The sequence below is a fragment of the Scyliorhinus canicula genome, chromosome 1, assembly GCF_902713615.1.
Source record: "Scyliorhinus canicula chromosome 1, sScyCan1.1, whole genome shotgun sequence".
NCBI classification, from domain to species: Eukaryota; Metazoa; Chordata; class Chondrichthyes; order Carcharhiniformes; family Scyliorhinidae; genus Scyliorhinus; species Scyliorhinus canicula.
In genome coordinates this window covers 229,478,529-229,492,685 of record NC_052146.1, presented here as the reverse complement: position 1 = coordinate 229,492,685, position 14,157 = coordinate 229,478,529, and the positions used below count along the sequence as shown (strand labels likewise).

The 14,157-nt window shown below is 49.1% G+C and overlaps 1 protein-coding gene across 8 annotated transcripts in view; it reads left to right on the top strand.

Moving 5' to 3' along the window:
• The window catches only part of kiaa1841 (KIAA1841 ortholog), a 224,543-nt gene extending 211,848 nt beyond the window's left edge, over positions 1–12,695 (top strand). For all 8 annotated transcript variants that reach the window (XM_038808965.1, XM_038808982.1, XM_038808974.1 and 5 more), the window contains 2 exons: positions 10,354–10,445; positions 12,171–12,695. In XM_038808965.1, the coding sequence (XP_038664893.1) occupies positions 10,354–10,445; positions 12,171–12,207 (129 nt within the window). In that variant the 3' untranslated portion in view covers positions 12,208–12,695. The remainder of the gene's footprint in view (positions 1–10,353; positions 10,446–12,170) is intronic.
• Positions 12,696–14,157: the final 1,462 nt, after the last annotated feature.

The window sequence follows — 14,157 nt, the reverse complement described above, 5'->3', positions numbered from 1 at the left end:
AACCTCAGTCTGTACAATGACATTTGATTCGTCCACTGGTTGTGTTTGTTTTGAAGAATATAAGTTTTCATAGACATCCTCCGCTTGCAGTTGAGCAACAGGTTGTTTCACTTTTAGGAGTGCTCGTCTATTTCTCCTTAGAACTGTCCTTGCTCTTTTATTACAGTATAGGATCTTGGACTTATTTTCTGTAATACCTTTGTACGTTTTGACCAGCCATCAGGATCCTCCACTCTCACCATGTCATTCATTTTTAAAGGTTTCAGACCCCTGGTTGACTTGTCGTAGTATCTCTTCTACTTCTTCTTTTGAGATTGCAACTGATCCCTTATCTTCTCATTTACTTGTTGTTTGGAATGGCATGGCAGAGATATTCGTAGCTTTTGACTCATCAACAGTTCTGATGGGGACAAACCACAACTTAAAAGGAGATGCTCGATAGCTGAGCATTGCTAGATATGGATCATCTTGACTGTCCATAGTTTTTTTCAGTAATTGTTTGACTATCTGAATACCTTTTTCTGCTTTGCCATTTGACTGCGGCTATAATGGACTTGATGTTACATGCCTGGATTCATAATGCTGTGCAAATGCCTTCCATTCTTTACAGTTGAAACATAGTCCATTATCACTCGTAACTATCTGAGGTAATCCATGTCATGCAAACATTGCTTTTGTGTGCATAATAACACAATTTGCTGACGGGCTTGATAATTGTGCTACTTCTGGATAATTTGAAGAATAGTCCACTACTAGAAAGTATTCTTTACCATCAAGATAAAATATGTCTATCGCAACCTTTTGCCAAGGAACTGACACAATTTCACCTATTTCCATCGGTTCCTTTGCTTGTCGACATTGATGTCGTTGACAAGGGTACACTTTTCCACCATTGCCTGTATGCCTTTATTTATTCCTGGCCAATATACAGTATCTTGTGCTCTTCTCTTGAATTTCTCAATTCAGGGTGACCCTCATTAATCTTTTGCAGGATTTCCTGGCGCAGAGACTGTGAAATAACGATTCTCACTTGCCTCAGTCACAAACCATTTGCTACACTTAGTTCTGATCGTATGTGATGATACTTAAAACATTAAACTTTTGGCCATTCATTGTTGAGATTGTGTATTACCATTTGTATTACTTCAACTTTCTGTTTCTTCAACAATCAGTTTTGACTGCATCCGACACTGGTAATGTTTCCGTGATCATATCTGTATGAACTTGCACATCCTCTCCAATGGAATTGTCATCTAGTGCTGTTGTGGCTCTGGACAACGCATCTGCTACTACAATGTGCTTTCCTGGTGTATAGATCAATTTAAAGTTATATCTCTAAAGTTACATCATCATCCGTTGAATGCGTGGTGACATCTCACTGAGATTTTTCTTAACTATGGCAACCAACGGTCTATGATCTGACTCGGCAATGAACGTAGGTAGACCTTTCACGTAACTGTGGAATTTCTCTAATCTTTCAGTATCCCCAAACGTTCTTTTTCTATTTGTGCATAACGACATTCAGATTCTCTTATTGATCTGGAATCACATGCTACTGATTTCCAATCATTGCCATTTTCATGTTTCAGCAATATTGCACCTAGATCATCCTTCAATGCATCTGTTGAAATCTTTTTTTTTGTTGGATCAAAAAATGTAAAAACTGGATTTGTTGTTAGAGCTTTTCTTAATGTGATCCATTTTTGTTCATGCTTGCCAGTTCAAATGACGTTATTCACTTTCTTCAGGACTTCTCTGAGGCATGCTGTCTTTGCTGAGAGGTTTGGTATAAATTTTCTAATGAAGTTGATCATGCCCAGTACTCTTAGTACTCCATTTTTGTTTGTTGGTCGAGGCATATTCAGAATGGCTTGTATTTCCATGTCATCAGGCTTTACTCCTCGAGTATCAACCTGTCTCCTAGGAACGTTATTTGCTTCATACAAAACTGACATTTGGCGTTGGTGAGATGTAACCCATTTTTTCTGACATTTTGCAATACCCTTATTAGTCGGTCATTGTGTTCCTTTGGGTAGAACCCCAAATGATGATGTCATCGACTTATACTCAAGACTCTCAAATGCTTCAACAATATGTTCCATTGCTCTGGAAAATTTCTGACACGAGATTATGCCAAAGGGCATACGAAGAAAGCAATATCTACCAAACAGAGTATTAAACGGACAATTCTTGGTACTTTCCCTGCTGTTACCAGACTCCTAAGCCACCCTCTTATGAACTGATCTGGTCTCTTCACACATTTACACCCGATGCCTGTGTCTATATATTTACATTGTGTATTTTATATTTGCCTTATTATGTATTTTCTTTTCATATACGGAATGATCTGTTTGAGCTGCACGCAGAACGATACTTTTCACTGTACCTTGGTACATATGACAATAATCCAATCCAATCTAGCTTGAGCTGTGAGAATCCTTGCGAAGCATCAGGTTTGCTGAAATATGTAGACCAGACATTTCACTTTAAAAAGAATTTTTAATTGAATCTTGTAGGTGAAAGGTAAAACATCAAAACCTTGGAAACTTTCTGCAACAGCCTGCACAATGGACTTCACCGATCCATTGTGTGTGTACTCAGTGCACAATCAGTGCTATACACACTCTTTTTACCAGTTCCAGTGCTTCACATGCTTCAACACCTAATAATGACTCATGATCTTTAGCTACCCTATGGAATGTTGACTTTCCAAACTTTATCTTTTACTTAGACATTGAGTTCACACACCGCTAATGTGTCAATTTTCTGACCATTATAGTTTTTATTTCATAGCTTCAATATCACTGATGCTTATGAGGTTCATTCATGCTCCTGTGTCTAATTTAACATTTATTGAGTGATTTATTTATTAACAAAGAAACTGTCCAGTTGTATTTTGTCACTGTTGAAATATTATTTTTATAACTTTTTGTTTCTGTAGGCAACATTTTACTGTTTGGCTTTGTTGGTCCTGTCTTCATTCGAGACTACATCAATGAAAAATGTGCCTTTTAAGTTAATATCATGAACTTCTCTAGATTAAATTGTTTGGCGCTCGGTGCCTGGGCACCGCCCCTGACATTACGGTAGCCATCTTGCTGGCCACCCCCCGGTCCCTAGGTGCTTGCAGAGAAAACAGCCGTATGGGTGGGTGCCCTCCCTCGGACCACCCACTCAATCGGCGACACCCACTGGGGGACCACCCAGGACCACACTGACAGCAGCCCCGGGTGAGGGCAGTGCCATCAAACGGTGCCCCTGGCATTCGGGATGGGCACCAGGACCGAGGGCACCAACGAGGCCGGGGTACAAGGGTGGGGGGACATGCGTGGTTGGGGCGTGCCACCGTGCAGCCCATGGTATCTGATTGGGCACTGGTGTATATGCCATGATTACATGTTTTCCTTTCACCCCTGCAGATAATTATGGCATTCGGTCATCAACCTGCGATGTTGGCCGCCATGGCAATGGCCGCTGCCCTGCATGCAGCCCTGTGGCAGCATGAGTAGGGGCGGCTTAGAGAGGAGGCGGAGGCTGCAGCAGAGGAGCGGGCTGCAGAGGGGCAGATGGCAGCCGCTCAGGCTGGAGGGCCGCCCACCCGACAGGCCGAGGAGGAGGAGGTGCCAATGAGGTGCCGGATGAGGCCACGCGTAAACCGCGACATGTCCTTTGAGGGCCTTCCGGACCGGGCCTGCAGGAGGAGACTGCGGATGAGCAGGGAGACAGTGAGACACATCTGCCACATGATGGCACACACATCGTGGTGGTCTGCTGCGTCCTCCACAATATAGCCCTGCAGAGAGGCGATGTGCTGGAGGAGAATGAGGAGGAAGGGCAGGCCTCGTCAGATGAGGAGGAGGGGGACAATGAGCGGGACAGGGGGCTGGCCAGGCACTGGAGGCCGCACAATGCCAGGGCCAGCGCGTATCGGACACACTCATCGAAACACATTTCACAGACTAGGAGGGGGAGGGGGTCGCTGGCCAAGGGCACGGACCCCACCATACCACACCCCTTCACCACCGAACACCCTCGCCTTCCACACCACCGAACACCCGCTTACATACCTGCTCCGTGGTGCTGCCCTGTTCTGCCCGCTGCCCACCAGATTCAGCAGGGACAGGAATGGGGGGGGGGGGGGGGGGGGCAAGGTGCTGCGGTGTTCCAGCAACTCCCCTGCAGGAGTCACTGGCACGAGCCCCAGCAGCTCTTCCTGCCTCAGGGTGCTCGCTGGCCCCCAGGCTTCTCCATGGGATGGGGGTGCGAGCGAAGCCATCCTCCGAGGCTCCCCTGCCACCTGGCATTGCCAGTCCTGGAGGCCCGCTCCGTTATCGACAAGGGTCTGAATGTTCGCAGCCATGGAACACCGAGAGTGGTCCATCTCCATCTGGGACTGCAAAACATCACTGCGAATGTGCCACCACCCTGAGGGTCTGTGCCACATCAGCCAATGAGTCGGCCGCGTCACTCATGGTGTGGGCCAGAGCAGCCAGTGGGTGGGCCGCATCCCTCAAACATCAGCCAGTGAGTGGGCCACCTCCCTCTGGGACTTGATCACCTGCCTCCGTGTCTGTGCGATGCCAGCCAGCGCCTGGGCATTGCCGCCGACGTTCTCAGCCATGGCCTGCTGTGACTGGGCCACACTGATGAGCGTCGCTACAATATCCAGCTGGCTCCGGCACTTGGTTGCCTGTGAGAGGGCAGCCCTGTCCTGGGCCTCGGCACAGAAATCCCTCGGCCTTGCAACCTCTGACCCATGTCCGACATCGTCGCCCCCAATGCCTCCACCGCGGAGGCCACCCATGCGGTGTTGGCCTGGGTGGCATGCATGACCGCCACCACTCCTTGCTCCTGAACACAGATGGACTCCTCCACCTGCCCCTATAGGTGCTGGAAGCCGGCCGTCATTCCTTCCTCTCCCTGGGTCTCTGACTGCACCTACACTGTGGGTGGGACTGGATGTTTCAGGGGCCCGGGACCCGTCTGAGCAGCAGCTGCTTCCTGGGGCTGGACTGCCCTCCGACTGTCCAGCCCCTCGGCTGCTCCTACCTCCACCTGCTGTACCGGTTGCGATGTGTGGTGCGCACCAGATTGTGTCCCAGAAGCCTCTTCACTAATTTGCCCAACCAAGATGATAGTCTCTGAGATGGTGGACAGTGTTGGAGACAGCAGTGGTAAAAAGTCAGTGTCCTCCTTTGACCTGACCTCTGGGGTATCCTGGGTCTCAGGACGGGGGCTGGTGTTCCGGCTGCTCTCCCTGTCGGTGCCCGGCTGTCTGGAGGACACCGTCTCTGGCACTGGGCGGGGGCGGGGGGCAGATCCTGTAAAACACAAGACGGCATGTATGGTTCAACAGCGGGATGGCGGTGAGTCGTGATGAGGTGAGGGGGGGGGGGGGGGAGGGAAAAGGGGGGAGGGGGGTTGGGGTGGGCACACTTGTCGTGAGGAACCACAACCAGGCAGGGGGTCTTACTTTATCGCGTGCCGCCAACCTCTGCCTCGGCGACCTCCCTCTCCTCCGGGCCGCCGACAACGTACAGTGCCCTCTGCTCTGCCATTGTTAGGGGCCGCAGGTCTGTTGTTCCACCTCTGGTCTTCTCCTGATCCCGGCAGTTGTGTGCGGCCTTGTCCTGGGGTGGGGGGCAGACACAAACCGCAACAGTGTTAGACAGTCCGGCGCATGCAGCTTGGTGCCATAGGCACAGGGCTGGGTACTCACCCTGGCCGCCCTGACGAGGTCGTACAGTTTTTTCCTACACTGGTTGCCAGTCCAGGGCCACCTTGCTGATGGCGGCTCCCACCTCCACCCAGGCACAGCGAACGGTGGCGCCTCACGACCTCCCTCCCGGCCCCCCCGGGGTACAACACCAGCCTCCTCTCCTCCACTGAGTGCAGGAGGGTCTCGAGTTCGGCATCGCGGAAGCACAGTGCTGCTCTCTTTGCGGCCATGTTGGCTGCGAAGCTCGTGGGTGGGAGGGGGAGAATCCCCAAGTCCAGCCGCATCTGTGCGGCAATCACGGAACTGCCGAATCAGACGCCATTCCATTCCCAAAGTGTGGCGTTCCTCGTGATGCCCCTGCTAGCCCCTTGGGAGCGGTTGAATCGTTGCAGCTGGGGACCCGATTTCGCCATCGTGAAACTCAACAGTTTGAACGACGGCATAAACACTTAGTCTCCAGAATGGAGAATTCAGCCCAAGGTTCCTGACACTGAATTATTTTTTTTAAATATATTTTTATTCTCCTCATTTTCCACTTTTTCATCAAATATACAACCAACACAAGATAACCAACAATAGCAAATCCAACAGCAATCCCCCAACAAGCGTCCTTTTCAACAAGCAAACCCAAACATCACCCCTACATCCCAAATGCAAATCAAGAAAGACCGTAAGAGAATCCATGGTCATCCCATACATGGTAAACAGTATACTCAACAGCCCCCCCCCCCCACCCCCACAATGTTCGATGGCATCCAATTCTTGAAAGTGCAGGATAAACAATGCCCATGAAACGTAGAACCGTTCCATCCTCCCCTTCAACTCAGACTTCACCTTCTCGGGCGTCAGAATTTCCAGCAGGTCCCCCCCGCCATGCCGAGGCACAGGGCGGAGAAGCTGACCTCCACCCTAACAGGACCCGCCTTCGGGCAATCAGCAAGGCGAAGGCTAAGACATCTGCCCCTACACCCATCTCCAGCCTGGGCAGGTCTGACACCGTGGAAATGGTTTGAACCTAACTTGCACCACACCCGAGATGACCTTAAAAACCTCCCTCCAATACCCCTCCAACTTCAGGCAGGACCAAAACATGTGAACATGGTTTGCGGGGCTCCACCCACAGTGCTCACACACATCCTCCACCACGTCAAAGAGTTTGCTCATCCTCGCCTTCGTGAGGTGCGCCCTATATACCATCTTCAACTGTATCAGCCCCAACCTCACGCACGAGGTTGAGGCGTTTACCTTCTGGAGCACCTCACACCAGAGCCCGTATCCTCCCCCAACTCTTCATCCCACATAGCTTTAATCCCCTCCAATGATACCTTGTCCTCACCCAGAATCTTCCCATAAGTCGCCCCCGACACCACCCCCTTCTCAATTTCTCCGCCGTCAATACCTCTTCCAACAATGTGTAGGCTGGTGCCACTGGGAAGCTCTGAACCTCCTTCGTGGCAAAATCCCGGATCTGAAGATATCTAAATACTTCCCCCTACCCCAGTCCATATTTCTCCTTCAACTCCTCCAGCCTTTCAAAACGGCCTCCCAAAAACAAGTCCTTTGTTAAGGAATGGGTTTCCAATTAGATGTCTCATTGATGTTAAGTATCCAATAATTGACACATGTAAAGAGGTTGCAGGTGACATTTGTTTGGTGTGGTGTGGTGATAGAGTTTTGTATAGAGTGTTTTCAAGGAAAATTGAGGTGTTTGGGAAAGAAGCAGAACTCTGGACTCTTTACTCAACAACAGCCAAAGGCTAACATCTTTTAATACCCTAACTGCCCTCTCCTCCCATCTCCGAAACCTCCCATCCAATTTCCCTGGCTCTCTCTTGACCCCGCCCACAACTTAAAATGCTGCCTCAACTGCCTCCAAATCTTCAGCATTGCCAACACCACCGGACTCCCAGAATATTTGCCCGGGGCCATAGCCCCGACCTCTTTCAGAGACTCTCCTCCTTTCTAACCCACTGGGATTCTCCCTCCCCTCTCTAACTCCCTCCCCTCTCTCTCTCCCCTCTCTCTCTCGCCCCTCTCTCTCTCGCCCCTCTCTCTCTCGCCCCTCTCTCTCTCTCTCTCTCCCCCCTCTCCCCTCTCTCTCTCGCCCCTCTCTCTCTCTCTCCCCCCTCTCCCCTCTCTCTCTCGCCCCCTCTCTCTCTCTCTCTCTCTCCCCCCTCTCCCCTCTCTCTCTCTCTTCCTCCCCCCCCCCCTTTCAGCATTCACCGCCCAGTAATAATAAATAGATTCGGGAGGCCCAATCCTCCCTGCCTGCCATTCTCACTGCAGAAGTACCTTCCTGATCCTAGCCACCTCTTCCCCCCCACCCCCCTCCCCCAAATAAACGAGATAATCAACTTCTCCACCTCCTTAAAAATCACCTTTGGCAAAAAGATCAGCAGGCACTGATATATAAACAAAAACCGCGGCTACGCATTCATTTTAATCGCCTGCACCCAACCTGCCAGCGACAGAGGGAGACCATATCACCTTGCCAAGTCCGCTTTCACCCTCACTGCCAAGCTAGTAAGATTGTACCTACGGAGCCCCCCCCCCCCCCACCCAGTCCTGCGCCACCTGCACCCCAGATATCTACGGTGGATCACCGCCCTACAAAATAACAAACCCCCCTCCACCCCTGCCCCCACCCCTGGCTACCACAACGTATTCACTTTTGTCTGAATTTAGGTTATACCCGAAAAGGACCCAAACATTCAGAGCATCTCCTCTATACCCCCCATCGACGCACTCGGCTCTGACACATACAATAATAAATCATCTACGAACAAAGACAACCTGTGTTCCACGCCCCCCCACCCTCCCAAAATCTTCAGTGCGATGGCCAAAGCCTCGATCGCTAGCACAAATAACAGAGGGGACATAGGATACCCCTGGTCCCCCGATGTAGAGCAAAATACCTAATACTGTTTGTGCGGACATTCGCCCTCGGCTCCCCATACAATAGCCGCACCCGCTCAACAAATCGCGGCCCAATCCCAAACCACTCGAACACCGGCATCAAATATCACCAGTCTACCCGACCAAATGTCTTTTCTGCATCCAGCGCAACCACCACCTCTGTCTCCCTCCCCTCCGCCGGTGCCATAATCACATTTAACATCATCCTAATATCCAGGATCAGCTGCCTCCCTCTCACAAACCCCGTCTGGTCCTCCCCTAACCGCACTGGGATTCTTTTTCTTTTTCTTTTTCTCTATCTCTCTCTCTCTCTCTCTCTCTCTCTCTCTCTCTCCTCTCTCTCTCTCTCTCTCTCTCTCTCTCTCTCTCCTCTCTCTCTCTCTCTCTCTCTCTCTCTCTCTCTCTCTCTCTCTCTCTCTCTTCCCCCCCCCCCCCCCCTCCAACCTAACCACCAACACCTTCGCCAATATCTTCGCACCCACATTCAATAGCGATTATAGGCCTCTACGACCCACACACTGTTGGATCCTTGTCCTTCTTTAGCAGCAAGGAGATCGAGGCCTTCCCGAAAGTCTATGGCAGCACCCCCTTCCCTACGCCTCCTCAAACTTCCCCACCATCGGTGCCAACCTATCCCTAAATTTCTTATAATATTCCACCGGAACCCATCTGGCCCTGCTACCTTCCCCAATCGCATCCTCCCAATTGCCTCCTTTATCTCCTGATCCCCTATCACCCTACCCCCTCCAATACGGCCCTGTCCCCTCCCCCCCCTCCCCTCTCCCCCTCCCCTCTCCCCCTCCCTCCCCTCTTCCCTCCCTCCTCTCCCCCTCCCCTCTCCCCCTCCCCTCCCCTCTCCCTCCCCTCCCCTCTCCCCCTCCCCTCCCCTCTCCCCCTCCCCTCTCCCCCCCTCCCTCCCCTCCCTCCCTCCCCCCTCTCCCCCCTCCCCTCCTCCCCCCCCTCTCTCCCCCCTCCCCCCTCCCTCCTCCCCCCCTCTCCCCCCTCCCTCCCCTCTCCCCCCTCCCTCCTCCCCCCCTCTCCCCCCCTCCCTCCCCTCTCCCCCCTCCCTCCCCTTTCCCCCCTCCCCTTTCCCCCCCTTTCCCCCCCTCCCCTTTCCCCCCCTTTCCCCCTCCCCTTTCCCCCTCCCCTTTCCCCCCCTCCCCTTCCCCCCTCCCCTCCCCTCCTCCCCTCCCTCCCCTCCTCCCCTCCCCTCCCCTCCCCTCCTCCCCTCCTCCCCTCCCCCTCCCCTCCCCTCCTCCCCTCCCCTCCCCTCCTCCCCTCCTCCCCTCCCCTCCTCCCTCCCCTCCTCCCTCCCCTCTCCTCCCTCCCCTCTCCTCCCTCCCCTCTCCTCCCTCCCCTCTCCCCCAAGGTTCGGGTCTCCATATCATAGAAAGGTTATAGAGACACTGTAGAAGATGCAAAAAGGATTTACATGGATGTCACAAAACTGGAAATTTGTACCTATACTATGCCCTCTGGAAAGGAGAAGATGGAAGTGTTTTCTGATCAAGGTATATAGGATTATGAAAGGATTTAATAGGGATCTGTAAAGATGTTCTCACTTGAGGAGGAGACCAGAACTGGGTACACCAGTCACCAATAAAGCCAGTAGGAAATTTAGGAGAAACCTCTTTTGTAAATACTATGTAATACAATCTAAATGCTTTGGCCAAATAAGCGCACAATCTTTATTAATTTAAAATAATTTGTTTTTACAGTTTGCAGGTGGCATATATTGCAGATTAGAATCCCAGCTTAAAGCCTGTTCACCAACAAGTTCTCGTCAGAATAATTCATCACAAAATACAAGGTAAATCTCATTTTTAATTATGTGACTTATAAAATAATTCACTTGGTTATTGTTCAAAAACCTTTTTAACTGTGGTCTTCAAAAGACCCCATTTTTGAAATTGAGGAACAGAACTCACTGGGTTGAATGTTTAAAAATACATATGTATTGCATGTAAAATTTCTACATTTAGTTTCTTATACTGTGGTTAAAAAAATGAGGTAGGGGAGTTGGGGAGCAGGAGGCGGGATGGTTGGGTGTTAGGTATTCAGTTGGTTTGATTATTTGCAGTCCTGATAGCTTGATTTGTTTTATAGTTGTGTTTGATGTGTAAATGTATAAATCCTCAATACAATATTTTTCAAAGAAAAATCAATATGTAAATACAACTTATATACCTTGCATTCTGAGGCAGGATTATTGCCTTTTATTGATTAATGTGTTTTAAATAGCTAGAAATCATATTCAGAGATATAAGGAAGGAGATATGCATCCTTCCATACTTGAAGCAGAGGAGATTCTTCAAGATCAGGAGAACAAGAGCTTTTTGTTCTGAATTTTTTTGCACAAAACGTCAGGCTAGATAGCCAGGCTGACTTTTCTTTAAAGAAAGGGAAGTTCAAGGTTGTCACTCTATTGTATTCAAGCAGTATGCCCTGGAGCCTGAATTTTCTTACTAGCATTATATTATTGCTGGGGGTCACTATTAACAGATTCAGACTTGACTGGTGAAGATTTTTCTCAAGGATGTATATTTTCACAGAAAATTTCTGCTACTCAAAATTAATGTGGTTTCATATCTTTGATTAAATATTCACCTTTTATAGATACCCCCTTTCAGTCTTGGATTTCATGCGAATGGATTCATGAAACACTAGTTGGTTAAAGTAGGCCACGTGTGTTCATTAAAATGCCCATTCAGAGATTCACATGCACCCATTCTCAAACTATTTTGGAAGTCAGGGGCGGAATTCTCCGACCCCTCGCAGGGTCGGGGAATCGCCTGGGGCCTTCGTAAATTCCGTTCCCGCTGTGGCCGGAATTCTTCGCCACCCGGGAATCGGTGGGGGCGGGAATCACGCCCCACCGGTCGGCGGACCCCCGCGGCAATTCTCCGGCCTGCGATGGGCCGAAGTCCCGCCGCTGTCAGGCCTCTCCCGCCGACGTGGTTTAAACCACCTCTGTGCCGGTGGGAGCAGGCGGCGCAAGCAGGCCCCGGGGTCCTGGGGGGGCCGTGGGGCGATCGGACCCCGGGGGGTGCCCCCACGGTGGCCTGGCCCGCGATCGGGACCCACCGATCGGCGGGTGGGCCTGTGCCGTGGGGGCACTCTTTTTCTTCCGCCGCCACCACGGCCTCCACCATGGTGGAGGCGGAAGAGACCTCCTCCACCGCGCATGCGCCGGTGGTGACGTCAGCAGCCACTGATGCACCGGCACATGCGCGGACTCAAGCCGACTCACATGCGGGGAGCCACTCCGGCGCGGGCCTAGCCGCTAAAGGTGCGGAGAATTCCGCACCTTTGGGGAGGTCCAATGCCGGAGTGGTTGGCGCCAGTTTGCTACGCCGGGTAGGGGAGAATACCGCCCCAGCTCTTTGTTGGCTGTGTACTTTGCACTGCTGTCTCTCCTTTATAAAACAACATAACAAAGATGAATTACAATCCTGATTCAATGCAAAAAGTGTAGTAGAGTACTTTGCAGAATCATAACAAATAGACTGAATTTGTTTTACTCTCTTTAACCTAGGTCCAAGACCCGCTTTTCACAGATGCGCCCAACATAGTGGATTCCAAGGACAAAAATGGCTGGGCTTTTTTGGAATGATTGCTTGATAAATACCAAACTGCACCATAATTTAAATCTGCATGTTTAATTGCATCATTAAATATCTAGTCACGTATAATTAGCTAATGGTTTTCATGACTTTATGGTAGTATATATTTGAACTAGAACAGGTAAAAGATGACACCATGATCGTTCCATTTAAACTTGACTGTACTGCACCCGTCAGTATTCAAATTAGTTAATTTCACTTATGCTATGTATTTGAACCCTCGCTCACTTCACTTTTCAGTGTGGCTTTTCTAGTTCCCCAAAACTACAGTGGGTTCAATATTAGACTGTGAGCTGCAAGTAATTCTCCACATATAATTCATTGTAGAAAGCTTTAACCTGCAAAATTTTTAAATTTAAGTTGCTGGACAACTAACCGTGAAATTTAAAATTTTCATTAAAAAAAACTGGTTGGCAACCATCTTGTATTTGGGGGAAGTGAGTGTTCTGTATGTTTATAGCTACCTGAAGTTCTTGTTGCTTTGTAATATTGTTCCATATGGTCTTTAAAATAATGTGGTGCAAACCCTTATTTATAGATAAATTGTTTTCATATCCTACTTTTTGTTTTTACCTTCCATTTTAGCTTCTGAAATCTAAATATTGGTACTTTAAAATTCTTTGGAATTAAATTTTGTACTGTAATTTCTGAAATAGGTTTGTGGGGATTTTAAAAGCCATTTTTAGCATTCTGCACTGAATAGATATACTGAAATAGTTTATACAATGTAACAGGGAATACATCCTTCTTCAAATATCCCAGTAGACTAGCTATTTAGAAAAATAAGTCTTAAGCATGTGTTTATTCCCTTTTCACAGGTTTGCAAAATAATTACATTGAGGAAAATAAATACATTTAGGAGAACCTACTGTCTTCATTTATACTGCTGTTATGAAATTGTGAAATAATCACTCAGAAGGTCTGCGAATATTGGAGATGTATATTGAACAGATTTAAGCGCCAGTTTACTGAGCCATGTCATAGAGTCATAGAGGTTTACAGCATGAGAACAGGCCATTCAGCCCAACTTGTCCATGCCACCCAGTTTTTAACCACAAAGCTAGTCCCAATGGCCCGCGTTTGCCCATATCCCTCTATACCCATCTTTCCCAGAAACTGTCTAAATGCTTTTTAAAAGACAAAATTGTACCCGCCTCTACGACTGCCTCTGGCAGCTTGTTCCAGACACTCGCCACCCTCTGTGTGAAAGAATTGTCCCTTTGGACCCTTTTGTATCTCTCCCCTCTCACCTTAAGTCTATATCCTTTACTTTTAGAATCCCCTACCTTTAGGAAAATATGTTGACTATCTATCTACATTATCTATGCCCCTCATTATTTTAGACCTCTATAAGATCACCCTTAAGCCCCCTACGCACCAGGGAAAAAAGTCCCAGTCTATCCAGCCTCTCCTTTTAACTCAAACCATCAACTCCCGGTAGCATCCAAGTAAATCTTTTCTGCATTCTTTCTAGTTTAATAATATCCTTTCTATAATAGCGTGACCAGAATTGTACACAGTATTCCAAGTGTGGCTTTACTAAGTCTTGTACAACTTCAGAAAGATGTCCCAACTCCTGTATTCAATGTTCTAACCAATGAAATCAAGCATGCCAAATGCTTTCTTCACCACCCTGTCCACCTGTAACTCCACTTTCAAGGAGCTATGAACCTGTACTCCTTGATCTCTTTGTTCTATAACTCTCCCCAACACCCTGAGTAGGTCCTGCCCCGATTCGATCTACCAAAATGTAGCACCTTACATTTATCTAAATTAAACTCCATCTGCTATTCAACGGCCCACTGGCCCAATTGATTAAGATCCCGTTGCAAAAGGGCAGCACGGTGGCACAGTGGTTAGCATTGCTGCCTCACGGCGCCGAGGTCCCAGGTTTGATCC